Here is a 17,508-nt window from a genome sequence, read left to right as displayed (position 1 = left end):
ATAAGTGGTCTCTCGGAAGTCTTCAATCAAGTTTTTTATATTTTTTTATTTTTATAATTATTATTATTATTATTATTATCACTTTCATCTTATTTTTCAAAAAAAAAAAATTTTTATTTTCACTTTTTATTTTCATTTATTTATTATTATTTATTTTTCATTTTTTATTATTATTATTTATTTTATTTTTTTTATTATTTTCTCTTTAATCACTGTAATGTATTATCACTATTTATGGATGTAGTATATAAAAACATTCTTTGATAGAATATATATTTAAATATAATATTTAATATTTTTGTATACCATATTGGTTAATGTTGGTATCACATTTAGCAAGGGCCAATATATGTGTCACCTTTGTTATTTAACACACAATTTTCATATATATTGTAATATTTTATATAGCACCTTTTGTCTTCTGGTGCTATCTTGAATTGTAATTGCACTTTATTAATATATTTATAATACACATTATCACCTGGTACATAATGTAATTATTAGCCTGTAAAGGTATCTTGATTGTATACTTCCATTGTTCTGAATTTAATATGGGCTACTATCTCTTTAACCCATAGTCTTTGGGGTCCTTCGGATGAGTCCATAGTAACTGTATAACATACTGCAACGGGTGAGTGCGCATGCCTGGTGGGCGCTCGCACGAACACATGCCGGAGCCGTAACATCGCGAGATCACGGTCACGTGACCGCGATACTTCGGGTCCCGGTCATGTGTTCTGTCCGTGTGCCACCATGCGCATGCGCCGCCATTCGCCCGCGGCGTACACTCGCAATGATGCGAGTTTATTGTGAGCAGCTGGGACTGCTCCCATTGGACCCCAATGTTATATGCCGGCATATAAATAGGGAGCATGTATGTTTTCTCCTCCTCCTCCTGACGAAGGCTCTCTGCGCCGAAACGCGCGTCGGGGTTTGGGTAGTGGGTGCCCGTCCCTGGTGATCTGCTGATTACCCTCCCCATGGGTGAGTGTCTATACAAATCTTCTTGTACTTGCAACATGTCTTTCTTCTAACATATGGTGGTTACTAGACCTCTGAGGGCAATGTATACGCCGCTCTTTGTATACAGGAAGTAAGATCAATCTTAATAGGACCTGTAGTCTTTGATATTATAGTTTCTATTGTTCATCCTTAGGGGTGAACATAAAAATACTGGGAGTCAGAATTTATAATTGTGTCCTATATAGTTGTTTATGATGGTAACACTCACCTATGTGAATTTCAATACATAATACGAGAGTGTGTACTTTGTACTTTGGTATGGCTCATGAGGGAAACTAGCAGTATTCACAGGGACCACCATTTGTTGTGGCATCCATTATACCCATTTGTGTATGTGTACATTTGTTTTCTTTGCATCGTCCTATTTTGTGTATGTGTTAAATTATTATAATAAAGATTTTTTGAGATTTTTATTATTAGTGTGTTTATTATGTCATACTTACCCTTTTTTTGTGGTTTGTGTTTGAGCTTTTTGTGGTAAGGACATGTGTTTATAGGGCGTAGAATACATAATGGAACTGACATATCTACGTTTATTTTGTGTTCCGATTTTGCTTTGTGTCTTACAACCTACATATCGATAGCCTGAGCCCAACCCAACATCTACATCAATGAAGTGGCTACAGCCCTGGAGACCTCACCAACCCCAGGCCTCACCCTGAACGACCGAGAGGTGAAGTTCCTGCTATACGCCGACGACCTCCTACTCCTGGCCCCCACTGAGAAAGACCTCCAAGAAAGCCTGTCAGTGCTGGAAAAATTCAGCACCACATGGGCCCTACCCATCAACCAGAAGAAGACCAAAGTCATGGTATTTCAGAAGAAGGGCCACAATAAAGCCCCCACCCCACAATTCACACTGAACGGCTCCACACTGGAGAAAACCAACAGCTACACCTACCTGGGGCTGGAGCTCAGCCAATCAGGAAGCTTCAAAGCAGCAATAGAAACCCTGAAAGCAAAAGCCTGCAGAACCTTCTACGCCATCAGAAGACAACTGTACCACCTCAAACCACCAGTGAGGGTCTGGATGAAGATATTTGACGCTGTCATCTCCCCGATCCTTCTCTATGGCAGTGAGGTTTGGGGCCCAGCCACCTACCCAGACCAGTCAAGGTGGGATTCCAGCCCAACAGAGAACTTCACCTGGAGTTCTGCAAATACCTGCTCCATGTCCATCGCAACACCACTAACATAGCCTGCAGGGCAGAGCTAGGCAGACTCCCCCTATGGCTCACCATACAGAAGAGGGCGCTAGCTTTCCAGGCACACATACAGGGCAGCAGTCCTAGCTCTTACCACCACCAAGCATGGCTGAGCCACAGAGCCCCGAGAAAAACTGATACCCCCAACCAAGCATCAGCCATCTGCCAAGCCAAAACCCCCAACATGCCCTGAACAAGGCTCAAATAAAAGGAGTCATTGAGAGAGACAAAGAGCGGTACATCGAGGAATGGAGAAGCGCAATAAATAACTCCAAGAAACTCACCGTGTACCAATCCCTACAAAGGGACTACACCATGGCCACCTACCTGGAGAGAATACGCCACCCCAAGCACAGACAGACCCTGAGCCGGTACAGACTGAGCGCCCACAACCTAGAGATAGAGACGGGGCGATACAGACAGACGTACAAGCCACGGGAGAACAGACTGTGCCAGCACTGTGACCAGGGGGCCCTAGAAGACGAGACCCACTTCCTTCTACACTGCACCAAATACTCAGCTGTGAGGGCCGTCTACTACCAAAGACTCTCTGCCCACATCCCAGACTTCATATCTGCAGACGAGAAGAGGAAACTCTACATCCTACTGGGAGAAGAAGAGGCCACTGTGGAGATCGCTGCCCAATACGTGTCCAGCTGTCACCAAATAAGAGGAAGATGAGACTCCATGGACTGTTATACCCCAAACCACCCACCTCACCCCCCCCCCCCCACACACACACACACACACACACACTTTACTAGCTTTGACAATGCCAAATATCTATTCGGACGTGCCAATAAAGCTTGTTTGATTTGATTTGATAGGTTAGTGTCACCAGACCCAGGATATCACCCCAGCCCTGCAGACAGATAGGTTAGTGTCACCAGAACCAGCATATCATCCCAGCCCTGCAGATAGATAGGTTAGTGTCACCAGAACCAGCATATCACCCCAGCCCTGCAGATAGATAGGTTAGTGTCACCAGAACCAGTATATCACCCCAGCCCTGCAGATAGATAGGTTAGTGTCACCAGAACCAGCATATCGCCCCAGCCCTGCAGATAGATAGGTTACTGTCACCAGAACCAGTATATCACCCCAGCCCTGCAGATAGATAGGTTAGTGTCACCAGAACCAGTATATCACCCCAGCCCTGCAGATAGATAGGTTAGTGTCACCAGAACCAGCATATCACCCCAGCCCTGCAGATAGATAGGTTAGTGTCACCAGTATCCAGTATATCACCCCAGCCCTGCAGATAGATAGGTTACTGTCACCAGACCCAGCATATCACCCCAGCCCTGCAGATAGATAGGTTAGTGTCACCAGAACCAGCATATCATCCCAGCCCTGCAGATAGATAGGTTAGTGTCACCAGAACCAGCATATCACCCCAGCCCTGCAGATAGATAGGTTAGTGTCACCAGAATCAGCGTATCACCCCAGCCCTGCAAATAGATAGGTTAGTGTCACCAGACCCAGCATATCACCCCAGCCCTGCAGATAGATAGGTTAGTGTCACCAGAATCAGCGTATCACCCCAGCCCTGCAAATAGATAGGTGTTCCTTCAGCTTACTTCAATCTCCCCAAAGAGAACACATGGATTCTGCACTGAGACCTGTATACATGTCAATGGGGAATGGGATCAGGATCGAAAATGTGAATGTGCAATGTATGTCCAGCTATAGCCAACAGATGCTAATTCCAGTATGAAGTCCATATCAGTCACCGTTCTCTTACACTTTGGCTACTCTCTCTGGCTGATGACTCTGTACTGTACATACAGATGTGTCCTCACTGACATCTCCTCTTGCATGGTTATGGAGATAAACAACTTTTCTTGATATGATGTCACAAACTGATATGCTATCTGCCCTATGTGTCTATCTGTCGCCACCCAGTGACTGTGTTGAGAATTACAGCCACACAAGATATTTTCCCTGCAACATTGACTATTCTGAAGCACTGTGTCATATTCTGCTTAATCTCGCCCAATGTGAATAGTTCTCAACTAGGTTTTGGAGGTAATAGTGCCCTCCATATATGTTTGCCTTTAAATACTGCAAAACTACAACTCCCAGCATGCACTGCCAGCCACAGCCACAGTTTGGAGACTGCTTTAGAAGTATGCTGAGTTACACTTTTACATGGTGGCTACAAAGTATCGCTTATTAAAAACAAAGTTGCAACTAAAATTCACATGTCGTAAGTAATTTTGTAGCTTGTTTTTCTCTCTTGTCATCATAAAACATGTTATTTGGAAGTTCTATTATTCCCTATGGAGAAGGAAATTGTCACGTTTACAGCTGTATAAAGGATTCGCCATGTGGTGTCTGACATGACAGGTGATGACTTCTGTCTGCCGCTGACTTCAGCTGTTTCCACCCCTCCCTCTTAAAGTAATGGAATGGCCGGACTCTCACAAATCTGCACTTATGGGATAATTAATGGCAATGTCCTTAAATTCAATCAATAAACAAACTCCATATCATGGCTCAATACGATATATATAGCGCCACAATACAACACCTATTGAAGACTATGGGGCCCTATGGTTTCCAGGAAATGATGGAGTAAAGCTGTTCCCCTTAGAGATCAGACCGGGGAGTTACATATAGCAACTCATCTGTGCAGTGGCATAACTAGGAATGGCGGGGCCCCCATGGTGAAATTTTGACATGGTCCCCCCCGACCGACGCTGAAGACCTCGACCAACTGATCCCTAACGCCGCTGCCGTCCAAAAAGACCCCGAGTTAGTGTTTGTGGGGCCCGCGCCATTACTTACTGATCCTGGCCCCTGCCAGGATCGGTAAGTATATAGGGCCCTTTACTGGCTGGAGTAACTCCAGCAGGTAATGGGCTATTAAAAAAAAAAAATGCACCGGAAGCAGCCACTGGTAGTTACGCCACTGCATCTGTGTGTGTATAGTGTCCTGTAGTATCTAGGCCTCAGCAGCTGTCATTACATCTCCTAAGCCCTAATGATGAGATGACTCTACACATCATGTCTCAATCTGTACAGCAGAAGTGAGCTATAAACCAAGCCTTATCTGTGTTTATAGTGTTACTCTCCTGCCATATCTAGGCCTCAGCACCTGTCGTTGCATCGCCCAGGCTCTAATAGATAATGAGATTACTCTGCACATCATGTCTCAATCTGTACAGCAAAACTGGGAAGTGAGCTATAAACCGAGCCTTATCTGTGTTTATAGTGTTACTCTCCTGCCATATCTAGGCCTCAGCAGCTGTCGTTGCATCGCCCAGGCTCTAATAGATAATGAGATTACTCTGCACATCATGTCTCAATCTGTACAGCAAAACTGAGAAGTGAGCTATAAACAGAGCCTTATCTGTGTTTATAGTGTTACTATCCTTCTTTATCTAGGCCTCCAGCATTATAATAGAACTGGATTTAACTCCACCTATATTAACAATGAAATTACTCTGTTCATGTCCCACTCTATACAGCAAAGCTGCCAAGTCAGCTGCATATAGCATCTTTTCTATGTGTATAGTGTTACTACCCTGCCTTATCTTAGGCCTCCCGCAGTACAATATTACATCTCCCAGTCTCTAATGATGAGATGGCTCTGTACATTCTGCCCCAGTTGATACAGCAAAGCTCACAAGTGAGTTACATATAGATCCTTATCTGTGATTGTCCTGTTACTATCCTGCCTTATCTAGGTCAACAGCCTTATAATAAAGCTGTCATTTTATCTCTCAGGCTCTAATGGATAATGAGATGACACTGCACATTATGCCTCAACCTGTACAGCAAAACTGACAAGTGAGCTATAAACAGAGCCTTATCTGTGTTTATATTGTTACTACCCTGCCTTATCTTAGGCCTCCAGCAGTATAATATTATATCTCCCAGTCTCTAATGATGAGATGGCTCTGAACATTTGCACCAGTTGATACAGCAAAGCTCACAAACGAGTTAAATACAGATCCTTATCTGTGATTATCCTGTTACTATCCTGCCTTATCTAGGTCGACAGCCCTACAATAGAACCGTCATTTCATCTCCCACCCTATTACGAGATGACCCTGCATATTCTGTCCTAGTCTATGTAGCAAAGAAGAAAACATATCTTCAAGTGGAAAATTCCTGTATAGGGTCGACCCTATAGATGGAGGCAGTAGGGACTCTGGGTGTCTTTGTGCTCAGTCTAACACTTGGTTGCAAACAATGGTCCCAAAAATATGGCGTAAACTGACTAAACCCTGCACAGACATGTTTTCGTAACAATCCCTGTACCTGCATGTTTGTTTTTTTAGGGGTTCACTGGCATCTTTATCAAGGCGCTGCCTGCTGGAAGGTCAGACATGTTACGGTATTTTTCTCCCCAGGAATTTTCAATAGAATTTCACAGATTCCAAATTGTTGCAATTAAATCCGCCACTGAAAACATACAGTACGTAAAAAACATAAAAACTGATCACACGACAGCCCCAATTTAACCCCTTGCAAAAGTATTCAACCCCCGAAAATTTGCAAAATTATATGTATCATAAATGAAATTTGTCTGATCTCTGGGGATCAGACTCCAGGGATCCCGTCTGATTGCAAAACCTGGGGTCCCGCCCCAAGTCCCCAAGCACTGGTGACACCTATTCCCTACTGGCCCTACTGGACAACCCCCCCCCATCCCATGATCAGATAGCATCCCAGTAATCGGACAACCCCAGCAATTAGACACCCATTAGTTGAATACTTTTGCAGTATTCTTTTAGGTGTCATTACCCTTATCCTTACATTTGCACCTTGCACGGTGTTGGCTTGTTTAGGCTATTACCCCCTCTCCCCCTTTCCTCCACCCCAAAGTCATCTTAGAAGTGCAAGCATGTGCAAATAGCACATGATTGATGTCTGCCATTACCGCCGCTGCTTTGCTTAGGAGCTTCTCAGACGTGCTCAAAGTCATGTTTGCATTAAGACTTCAGATGGGCGACGTGCACAGGATTTACTTTACCGGTATTTGCAAGGATCAGACACGAGGAGACTCCAGAATATAACAGGATTGGGCCGGCCCTCCAGGTAGTCTCTGCATATTCCGGTAGATCACATCACACTAACACTTCAGTATGTCCAATGGTATTTACAGCAACGTTTCGGGAAACCCCTTCATCACCTTTCCACCCCAAACCAGTCTGGTCAGCAAAGAAATCCTCATCTCTCCCTCTCTCCTACCCCACCACATAACTTTCTCTGCACAGCTCCTCACAAACCTGCAGGCTTTCCGCCCCAGACACATACAACCCCCCCCCCCCCCCCGCAGCCTCTCCTACCTACACCTGCTGTCCCTCTCCCTGCTCCTCCTTACTTCTGGAGACATATCTCCTAACCCTGGACCTCCACAGCAAATCTCCACTGTCAGCCGTTTCCCCACAACTGGCGCTAGAGCACGGAACCCCCGAAATCTCAAACCAATCTCACTCACTCCTACCCCTCCCCCTGCCCTCCCCGGTGTACTATGGAATACCCGCTCTGTATGTAATAAACTTACCTACATCCACGACCTTTTCATTCTCAATGATTTTACATTTCTTGGTCTCACTGAAACATGGCTGACACCCTCAGACACAGCCTCCCCCGCTGCACTCGCCTATGGAGGTCTGCAATTCTCACATACTCCCCGCCCCAACAACAAACCTAGCGGAGGCGTAGGCATCCTCCTGTCAGACAAGTGTTCATTTGCCCCTATCCAGGCGCTACCTGCCCTTAGCCCCCCCCTCCTTTGAAGTGCATTCTGTTCGTATCTACTAACCCTCCAACCTCCAACTGGCCGTCATATACCAACCGCCAGGACCTACCGCTGCCTTTATCGACCACTTCACCACCTGGCTTACACACTTCCTCTCCACAGACACCCCCACCATCATCATGGGGGATTTCAACATCCCCATTAACACAGACCACCCTTCCGCCTCCAGTCTCTTGTCCCTCACCACGTCCTTTGGTCTCTCCCTCTGGTCCTCTTCTGCCACCCACACAAAGGGGGGCACACTAGACCTAATATTCACCCGCCTCTGCTCCATATGCAACCTCTCTAACTCTCCATCCACGCTCTCTGACCACAACCTGCTAACGTTCTCTGCCCTCTCTTCTCCAACGGACCCCCCACTCTCTAAACCACCACGCCCCCGCAGGAACCTCAACCGCCTTGACACCTGCACCCTCTCAGACTCTCTCCTACCACTCGCTGACATATCCTCACTCCAGGACACAGATGCCGCTGCTGCCTTCTATAATACCACCATTACCTCAGCCCTTGATTCTGTAGCCCCCTACACAAACTCCAGAGCCCGACCAACCAATAGACAACCCTGGCACACTGACCAGACTAAAAAACTGAGACGTGCCTCGCGGGTTGCAGAACGCCTCTGGAAGAAAAGCCACTCCCAGGAGGAGTTCCTCAGGTACAAAGAAGCAGTTCTCACATTTAAGAACGCACTTACCGCCGCCAAGCAGGTCTACTTCACCACACTCATATCCGCACTCTCTCGCAACCCCAATCAACTATTCTCCACCTTCAACTCCCTCCTCCGTCCTCCCGCCCCCCCTCCGACATCACTTATCTCAGCTGACGAATTCGCCTCCTACTTTAAAACTAAAATTGACACCATCAGAGACAGCCTCACCCTACTCCCCCGACAATCCATCCACCCAACTACTCGCTGCTCCCCATCCCTGACCTGTTTCTCCTCCATCACTGATGAAAAACTCTCCTCCCTTATCTCCAAATCCCACCTCACCTCCTGCGCGCTCGACCCGATTCAGTCACATCTCATCCCCAAGCTCACTGAAGTTATCACTCCAGCCCTAATCCATCTCTTCAATCTATCCCTAACCAATGGATCCTTCCCCTCAGCCTTCAAACACGCCACTGTCACTCCTATACTTAAGAAACCATCCCTTGACCCGTCCTCTCCTGCCAACTATCGTCCCATCTCTCTGCTCCCGTTCGGCTCAAAACTTCTTGAGCAACACGTCCACTCAGAACTCTCCTCCTATCTCTCGTCCAACCTGCTCTTTGACAGACTTCAGTCAGGCTTCAGACCCCAGCACTCCCCTGAAACTGCCCTAACAAAAGTCACTAACGACCTGCTAACCGCCAAAGCCAAGCGCCATTACTCTGTCCTCCTCCTCCTCGACCTCTCCTCTGCCTTTGACACAGTTGACCACTCCCTCCTGTTAGAAATTCTCTCATCCCTTGGTATCTCAGACCTGGCCCATTCCTGGATCTCCTCATACCTCACCGACCTCACATTCAGCGTCTCCCACTCGCACACCACCTCCTCACCTCGCCCTCTCTGTAGGTGTCCCCCAGGGCTCCGTCCTAGGACCCCTCCTGTTCTCCATCTACACCCTTGGCCTGGTCCAACTCATAGAATCTTATGGCTTTCAGTACCACTGCTATGCCGACGACACCCAAATATATATCTCTGGACCAGACATTACCTCCCTGCTGGCCAGAATTCCAGATTGTTTAGCAGCCGTAGCCTCCTTCCTCTCCTCCCGCTTTCTCAAACTCAACATGGAGAAAACAGAGTTTATCATCTTCAGCCCATCCTGTATGGCCCCACCACCTGACCCATCTATCAAAGTTAATGGAACCACAATTACCCCTGTCCCACAGGCCCGATGCCTTGGGGTAACCCTGGATTCCGACTTATCCTTCAAACCACATATTCAAACCCTCAACACTTCCTGCCGCCTCCAACTCAAGAACATCCACCGAATCCGCTCCTTCCTCACCCCAGAAACTACCAAGATGCTCGTCCAGGCCCTCATAATCTCCCGCCTAGATTACTGCAACACCCTTCTCCATGGACTCCCAGCTAACACCCTCGCCCCCCCTCCAGTCCACCTTAAACTGCGCTGCTCGCTTAATCCACCTCTCCCCCCGCTCCTCATCGGCCGCTCCCCTCTGCCAGTCCCTCCACTGGCTACCTATAGCCCAGCGAATTAAGTTCAAGCTACTAACGCTAACATACAAAGCCATCCACAACCTGTCCCCTCCGTATATCTCTGACCTCATCTCTCGCTACCTGCCCACACGTAACCTCAGATCCTCCAATGACCTCCTACTCCGCTCTGCTCTCATCCGCTCCTCACACAACCGTCTCCAAGATTTCTCCCGTACATCCCCCATACTCTGGAACTCCTTACCAAGACACATAAGACTGACCCCCACAATCACAGGATTCAAGAAGGCCCTGAAGACTCCCCTATTCAGGAAGGCCTACAACCCCCAATAACACTATCACCGCACCCCCATCTGTACAGTCTCCCCCTCTCCTTCTGTCTCTACCCCCTTCCCTCATAGATTGTAAGCCCTCGCGGGCAGGGCCCTCTACCCCACTGTGCCAGCCGATCACTGTTAGTATTATATCTACCTGTATATTCTGTGTATTGTATGTAACCCCCAAATGTAAAGCACCATGGAATTAATGGCGCTATACACTCACCGGCCACTTTATTAGGTACACCTGTCCAACTGCTCGTTAACACTTAATTTCTAATCAGCCAATCACATGGCGGCAACTCAGTGCATTTCAGCATGTAGACATGGTCAAGACAATCTCCTGCAGTTCAAACCGAGCATCAGTATGGGGAAGAAAGGTGATTTGAGTGCCTTTGAACGTGGCATGGTTGTTGGTGCCAGAAGGGCTGGTCTGAGTATTTCAGAAACTGCTGATCTACTGGGATTTTCACGCACAACCATCTCTAGGGTTTACAGAGAATGGTCCAAAAAAGAAAAAACATCCAGTGAGCGGCAGTTCTGTGGGCGGAAATGCGTTGTTGATGCCAGAGGTCAGAGGAGAATGGCCAGACTGGTTCGAGCTGATAGAAAGGCAACAGTGACTCAAATAGCCACCCGTTACAACCAAGGTAGCCAGAAGAGCATCTCTGAACGCCGCACAGTACATCGAACTTTGAGGCAGATGGGCTACAGCAGCAGAAGACCACACCGGGTGCCACTCCTTTCAGCTAAGAACAGGAAACTGAGGCTACAATTTGCACAAGCTCATCGAAATTGGACAATTGAAGATTGGAAAAACGTTGCCTGGTCTGATGAGTCTCGATTTCTGCTGCGACATTCGGATGGTAGGGTCAGAATTTGGCGTCAACAACATGAAAGCATGGATCCATTGTGCCTTGTATCAACGGTTCAGGCTGGTGGTGGTGGTGTCATGGTGTGGGGAATATTTTCTTGGCACTCTTTGGGCCCCTTGGTACCAATTGAGCATCGTTGCAACGCCAAAGCCTACCTGAGTATTGTTGCTGACCATGTCCATCCCTTTCTGACCACAATGTACCCAACATCTGATGGCTACTTTCAGCAGGATAATGCAATGCCATGTCATAAAGCTGGAATCATCTCAGACTGGTTTCTTGAACATGACAATGAGTTCACTGTACTCCAATGGCCTCCACAGTCACCAGATCTCAATCCAATAGAGGAGCATCTTTGGGATGTGGTGGAACGGGAGATTCGCATCATGGATGTGCAGCCGACAAATCTGCGACTGCAACTGTGTGATGCCATCATGTCAATATGGACCAAAATCTCTGAGGAATGCTTCCAGCACCTTGTTGTATCTATGCCACGAAGAATTGAGGCAGTTCTGAAGGCAAAAGGGGGTCCAACCCGTTACTAGCACGGTGTACCTAATAAAGTGGCCGGTGAGTGTATAAATAAACAATAATAATAATAATAATAATCGGGCGCAGAAAGTCGGACAATGGGAGCAATGGGTGATGGGATATGTAGCGAATCCATTGGTCAGGCTTCCCTACACGTCACCACTTCATGGATTCGCTGCATATACCTTACCTACAATACCCGGAGGGCCAGCCCAAATCCTTCTACTATACTGAGGCTGTTTTTGGGGTGTGTGGTCAGCCCCCCATGGTGATCGTGCACCCTCAGTGCCGTCCTAAACATGTAGAAGTAGATCTAGAGTATTACATTGATTCGTGGGGGGTGAATCCCAAAAATTTAAAGGGATTGTCCACTTACAGAGCAATGTTGAGACAAATATTACTGCTTGTAAAATAACAAGTTGTACAATATCCCAATATACTTTCTGTATCCATTCCTCACAGTTCTCTAGATCTCGGCTCGCTGTCAGTCATTCTGCTACTTTCAGTGGATAAAAATCAGTCCATGGTCATGTGATATACAGTCTATGGTCATGTGATATACAGTCTATGGTCATGTGATATACAGTCCATGGTCATGTGATGTACAGTCTATGGTCATGTGATGTACAGTCTATGGTCATGTGATATACAGTCCACGGTCATGTGATATACAGTCCACGGTCATGTGATGTACAGTCTATGGTCATGTGATGTACAGTCCATGGTCATGTGATGTACAGTCCATGGTCATGTGATATACAGTCCATGGTCATGTGATGTACAGTCTATGGTCATGTGATATACAGTCCATGGTCATGTGATGTAAAGTCTATGGTCATGTGATATACAGTTCATGGTCATGTGATGTACAGTCCATGGTCATGTGATGTACAGTCTATGGTCATGTGATATACAGTCTATGGTCATGTGATGTATAGTCCATGGTCATGTGATTGGCAGTCCATGGTCATGTGATGTAAAGTCTATAGTCATGTGATATACAGTCTATGGTCATGTGATGTATAGTCCATGGTCATGTGATATACAGTCCATGGTCATGTGATGTAAAGTCTATGGTCATGTGATATACAGTTCATGGTCATGTGATGTACAGTCCATGGTCATGTGATTGGCAGTCCATGGTCATGTGATGAACAGTCCATGGTCATGTGATGTACAGTCTATGGTCATGTGATGTACAGTCTATGGTCATGTGATGTACAGTCTATGGTCATGTGATGTACAGTCCATGGTCATGTGATGTACAGTCTATGGTCATGTGATATACAGTCTATGGTCATGTGATATACAGTCCATGGTCATGTGATGTACAGTCCATGGTCATGTGATGTACAGTCTATGGTCATGTGATATACAGTCCATGGTCATGTGATGTACAGTCTATGGTAATGTGATATACAGTCCATGGTCATGTGATGTAAAGTCTATGGTCATGTGATATACAGTTCATGGTCATGTGATGTACAGTCCATGGTCATGTGATTGGCAGTCCATGGTCATGTGATGTACAGTCTATAGTCATGTGATATACAGTCTATGGTCATGTGATGTATAGTCCATGGTCATGTGATTATACAGTCCATGGTCATGTGATGTAAAGTCTATGGTCATGTGATATACAGTTCATGGTCATGTGATGTACAGTCCATGGTCATGTGATTGGCAGTCCATGGTCATGTGATGTACAGTCCATGGTCATGTGATGTACAGTCTATGGTCATGTGATATACAGTCTATGGTCATGTGATATACAGTCCATGGTCATGTGATGTACAGTCTATGGTCATGTGATATACAGTCTATGGTCATGTGATATACAGTCCATGGTCATGTGATGTATAGTCCATGGTCATGTGATGTACAGTCTATGGTCATGTGATGTACAGTCTATGGTCATGTGATGTGCAGTGCATGGTCATGTGATGTGCAGTGCATGGTCATGTGATGTACAGTCCATGGTCATGTGATGTACAGTCCAAGGTCATGTGATGTACAGTCCATGGTCATGTGATATACAGTACATGCTCATGTGATGTACAGTCTATGGTCATGTGATGTACAGTCCATGGTCATGTGATATACAGTTCATGGTCATGTGATGTACAGTCTATGGTCATGTGATGGACGGTTTATGGTCATGTGATATACAGTCCATGGTCATGTGATATACAGTCTATAAGGCCCAGGCCATACATGTTCTAGGTCATAGTAAGGGTGGTCAGAGCTGTGATCTACTGGACATCATCATAGCGGAGGGGACTCGGCACAATCCTGTTATATGGCGGCCACTTCATTAGAATGGGTGCCATGCAGGACCATATTGTGGGTGAGCCCTACAGGACCTGTAGTAACCATTGCTTTCAATGGGGAGCTGGTTGGGCAATCTGTGCCCCTCCATTCATTTGAATGGGACCACTGGAGATGGTGAAAACACAGCATTTGGCTATATCCTAAGGCCCCTTGAAATAATTGGGGTATCACAGGTCACCCACCCAACTCTCCATTGAAAGCACCCCAGTTCTTGTTTCTTGTCATGTGACTGCATTGTTACTGTTTTGCTTCCAATAGCTCATAGACTAGTGTTTAAGTATATTGGGCGCAATCTCAGATTGCAAAATAAACACAAGGCAAAAAACATAGTGTGAACTCCGTCCTAGTGACTGCTCATCCTGACTCAGAGAAGGAAATTCCAAAGATGTCCGTATAATATCCATCTAGATAGGGGCTCTCATATATCCAAACACCTGGAGAAATCAGAGACAGGAGCTGAGTCTTGTACACAGATGTAGCAGAGCTGAGTATGTTATCTGCCCTGATTGATGCCAATCTATTTACAGCACAGTGGAATAGGTTGGCGCTATAACGTATGCTATAAATCATGGGGCTTGTTCATCTATAACCATTCACCAAGCCATTTTATGATCTCGCCTCTTATGGACTTTCCGATACGATCGTAAAAGCGCGCAGCGTTCGCCGTCCCGGATTATTATTCCAGCAATGATCAATTCCAAACAATCATAAAACTTGACATAACAGCAAAAAAAATAAATAGATTTACAGTCCAAAAATTCCTAGATCCCCCCCCCCCCCCCCAACACACACTATTTCGAGGAACTTACAACAAGATCTCCCCCTAGTGGCCATTTGAGATTTTGTTTCTTTTTTTTCTTCTGTTTTGTCTAAACTATCTCAAGCTTCTGCATTTGCAAATCTGCACTAAATCTTTTGCCTGCCCCCTATTACCTAGCACGATGCATCCCCCACCCAGAGAGGGCAGCCTACTCCAGCCATAGACCCTCCCCATAACATGCAATGGCTGTTATGTAGGATCTCCTAGCCACTCACCATGGCTTTTTACTTTGCACCACCTCCAGCCTCCCCTCCTTGCTTGCACATAGACAGTGCTCAGTGCAGGTTAGTACCTAGGAGGCTGCAGTCAGCACCTTGGAAAGCACCTGTCACATCTGCTCAGCACCCTGGACAGCTCCTACCACGTCTGCTCAGCACCCTGGACAGCTCCTGCATCTACTGCGCATGCTCCGGTCCAGAGCTAGACCTGAATGAGGAGGGTTCAATGTGCAATATAAGTTGGAGACATGAAGAAGTCATGCAGACTTTGTGCATAGACACATATGGCTGTGCAGCTGCTGGAGGATTGATCACAGGGACTCCCACAGCTCTCCCCATTGACTTTGATGGACTCTCTCCAGCCTAGGAAGGATCTTGCACACATTGGATAATTCCATTGCTACAACCTAAGATTTGGAGATGCCCTGGGAAGTGAGGATCCATCCTTGCCTGTGCAGATGAGACCTGTAAACCTTCCAAACATTGGTACCATGGAATGGGTTTCAACTGCTCAGTAGCAGGCACCATGCAGGAGGCAGAGCAGAGGATGTTCCCCTTGTTCTTTGAGGAGAGACAACTCAACAGGAGCAATGATTCCTTCCAAGACTTCTTCTGGGGCTTCAACTTTGAGAAATCTGAGATCATAGGAGACAGCTCTGCCATAGTCAGGATCATGATCTCCATTGTGTACTCCGTGGTGTGTGCTCTTGGGTTGGTGGGCAATGTCCTTGTGCTGTACCTCATGAAGACCAAGCAAGGGTGGAAGAAGTCTTCTATTAACCTCTTTGTCACCAGCCTGGCAGTGACAGATTTCCAGTTTGTGTTGACTTTACCCTTCTGGGCAGTGGAAAATGCTTTAGACTTCAGCTGGTTGTTTGGCAAAGCCATGTGCAAAATAGTGTCCTACGTGACCGCCATGAACATGTACGCCAGCGTCTTCTTCCTCACGGCCATGAGCGTGGCCAGGTACTACTCCGTGGCTTCGGCGCTGAAGTCTAAGCGCAGACCTATAGGATGCTCCGCCAAGTGGGTGAGTGTCTTGATCTGGGTCTCGGCCATTGTCGCCTCTTTGCCCAATGCCATCTTCTCCACCACCGCCACCGTCTCCAGTGAGGTCCTCTGCTTGGTCAGGTTTCCGGTCAATAATGGCAATGCCCAGTTCTGGTTGGGGCTCTACCATGCGCAGAAGGTTCTGGTGGGCTTTGTCATCCCCTTGGCTATCATCACCATATGTTACTTACTTCTGCTTAGGTTTATCAGTGATCGAAACGTAAGTTCTTCCAGCACCAAGAGGAGGTCTAAGGTGACCAAGTCGGTGACCATTGTGGTCCTGTCCTTCTTTCTATGCTGGTTGCCCAACCAAGCCTTGACTACTTGGGGGATCTTGATCAAGCTGAACGTTGTCCAGTTTGGCTACGAGTACTTCACCACCCAGGCTTACATCTTCCCCATCACGGTTTGCTTGGCGCACTCCAATAGTTGCCTGAACCCCATTCTCTATTGCTTGATGCGCAGGGAATTTCGGAAAGCTTTGAAGAACCTCTTCTGGAGGATGACCTCTCCATCCTTGACCAACATGAGACCTTTCACTGCCACCACCAAGCCAGAGCAGGACGAGCAAGGGCATGGCTTAGTGCCCCTCAACCCGGTGGAGCCCGATGTTATCTGCTACCCTCCCGGAGCTGTGATATACAATGGCAGATATGACCTCCTACCCAGCAGCTCCACCGGGCTGCGCTACTGACCCCCCATCTACGACGTGGAACCTTCAACCAGTAGGATGTATAGAGGACCCTCAATATCTTACTATAGAATCTATCATTTATGCTGAAAGGATATTGCAAATTGTCTATACAGATATAGCAGAGCTGAGTTTGCAAACCAATGTATAGAATAACAAAATGCAAAAAAAAAAAATACAAGGTTTAGGTGACAAACTCAGCTCAGCTACATCTGTATCCAAGATCTAGATCGCCAAGGAGCCGGAGACAAGCGATTATTTCCGATATTTCTTGTACAAAGTCGTTTTTATCGCCTTCTTTTGGATACGATCAATGTCACTGGGTATAACATTGTATTTATCACCTTTTAGCTTTTTATATTTGTGTTTATTTTTTTGCATAAAAATGGGAGAGGGGCTTCTAAAAATATATGACTAGAGCTATGACTGATGATGAATGTTTGGGTTTAGATGTAGCAGAGCTGACTGTGTTCTACGTTCACTCTGCAATCTTATGTCAAACGCAGA

General features: G+C 46.4%; 1 protein-coding gene across 1 annotated transcript; it reads left to right on the top strand.

Moving 5' to 3' along the window:
* Positions 1 to 15,418: 15,418 nt before the first annotated feature.
* On the top strand, positions 15,419 to 17,004 carry RXFP3 (relaxin family peptide receptor 3). The gene has a single exon (XM_075262363.1). The coding sequence runs from the start codon at positions 15,757 to 15,759 to the stop codon at positions 17,002 to 17,004; it is 1,248 nt and encodes a 415-aa protein (XP_075118464.1). The 5' UTR covers positions 15,419 to 15,756.
* The last annotated feature ends 504 nt before the right edge of the window (positions 17,005 to 17,508 follow it).

Source organism: Leptodactylus fuscus, chromosome 1 (assembly GCF_031893055.1).
Source record: "Leptodactylus fuscus isolate aLepFus1 chromosome 1, aLepFus1.hap2, whole genome shotgun sequence".
Taxonomy (NCBI): domain Eukaryota; kingdom Metazoa; phylum Chordata; class Amphibia; order Anura; family Leptodactylidae; genus Leptodactylus; species Leptodactylus fuscus.
Note: the sequence above shows the minus strand (reverse complement) of the source record. Positions and strands in the feature narration are given on the sequence as shown.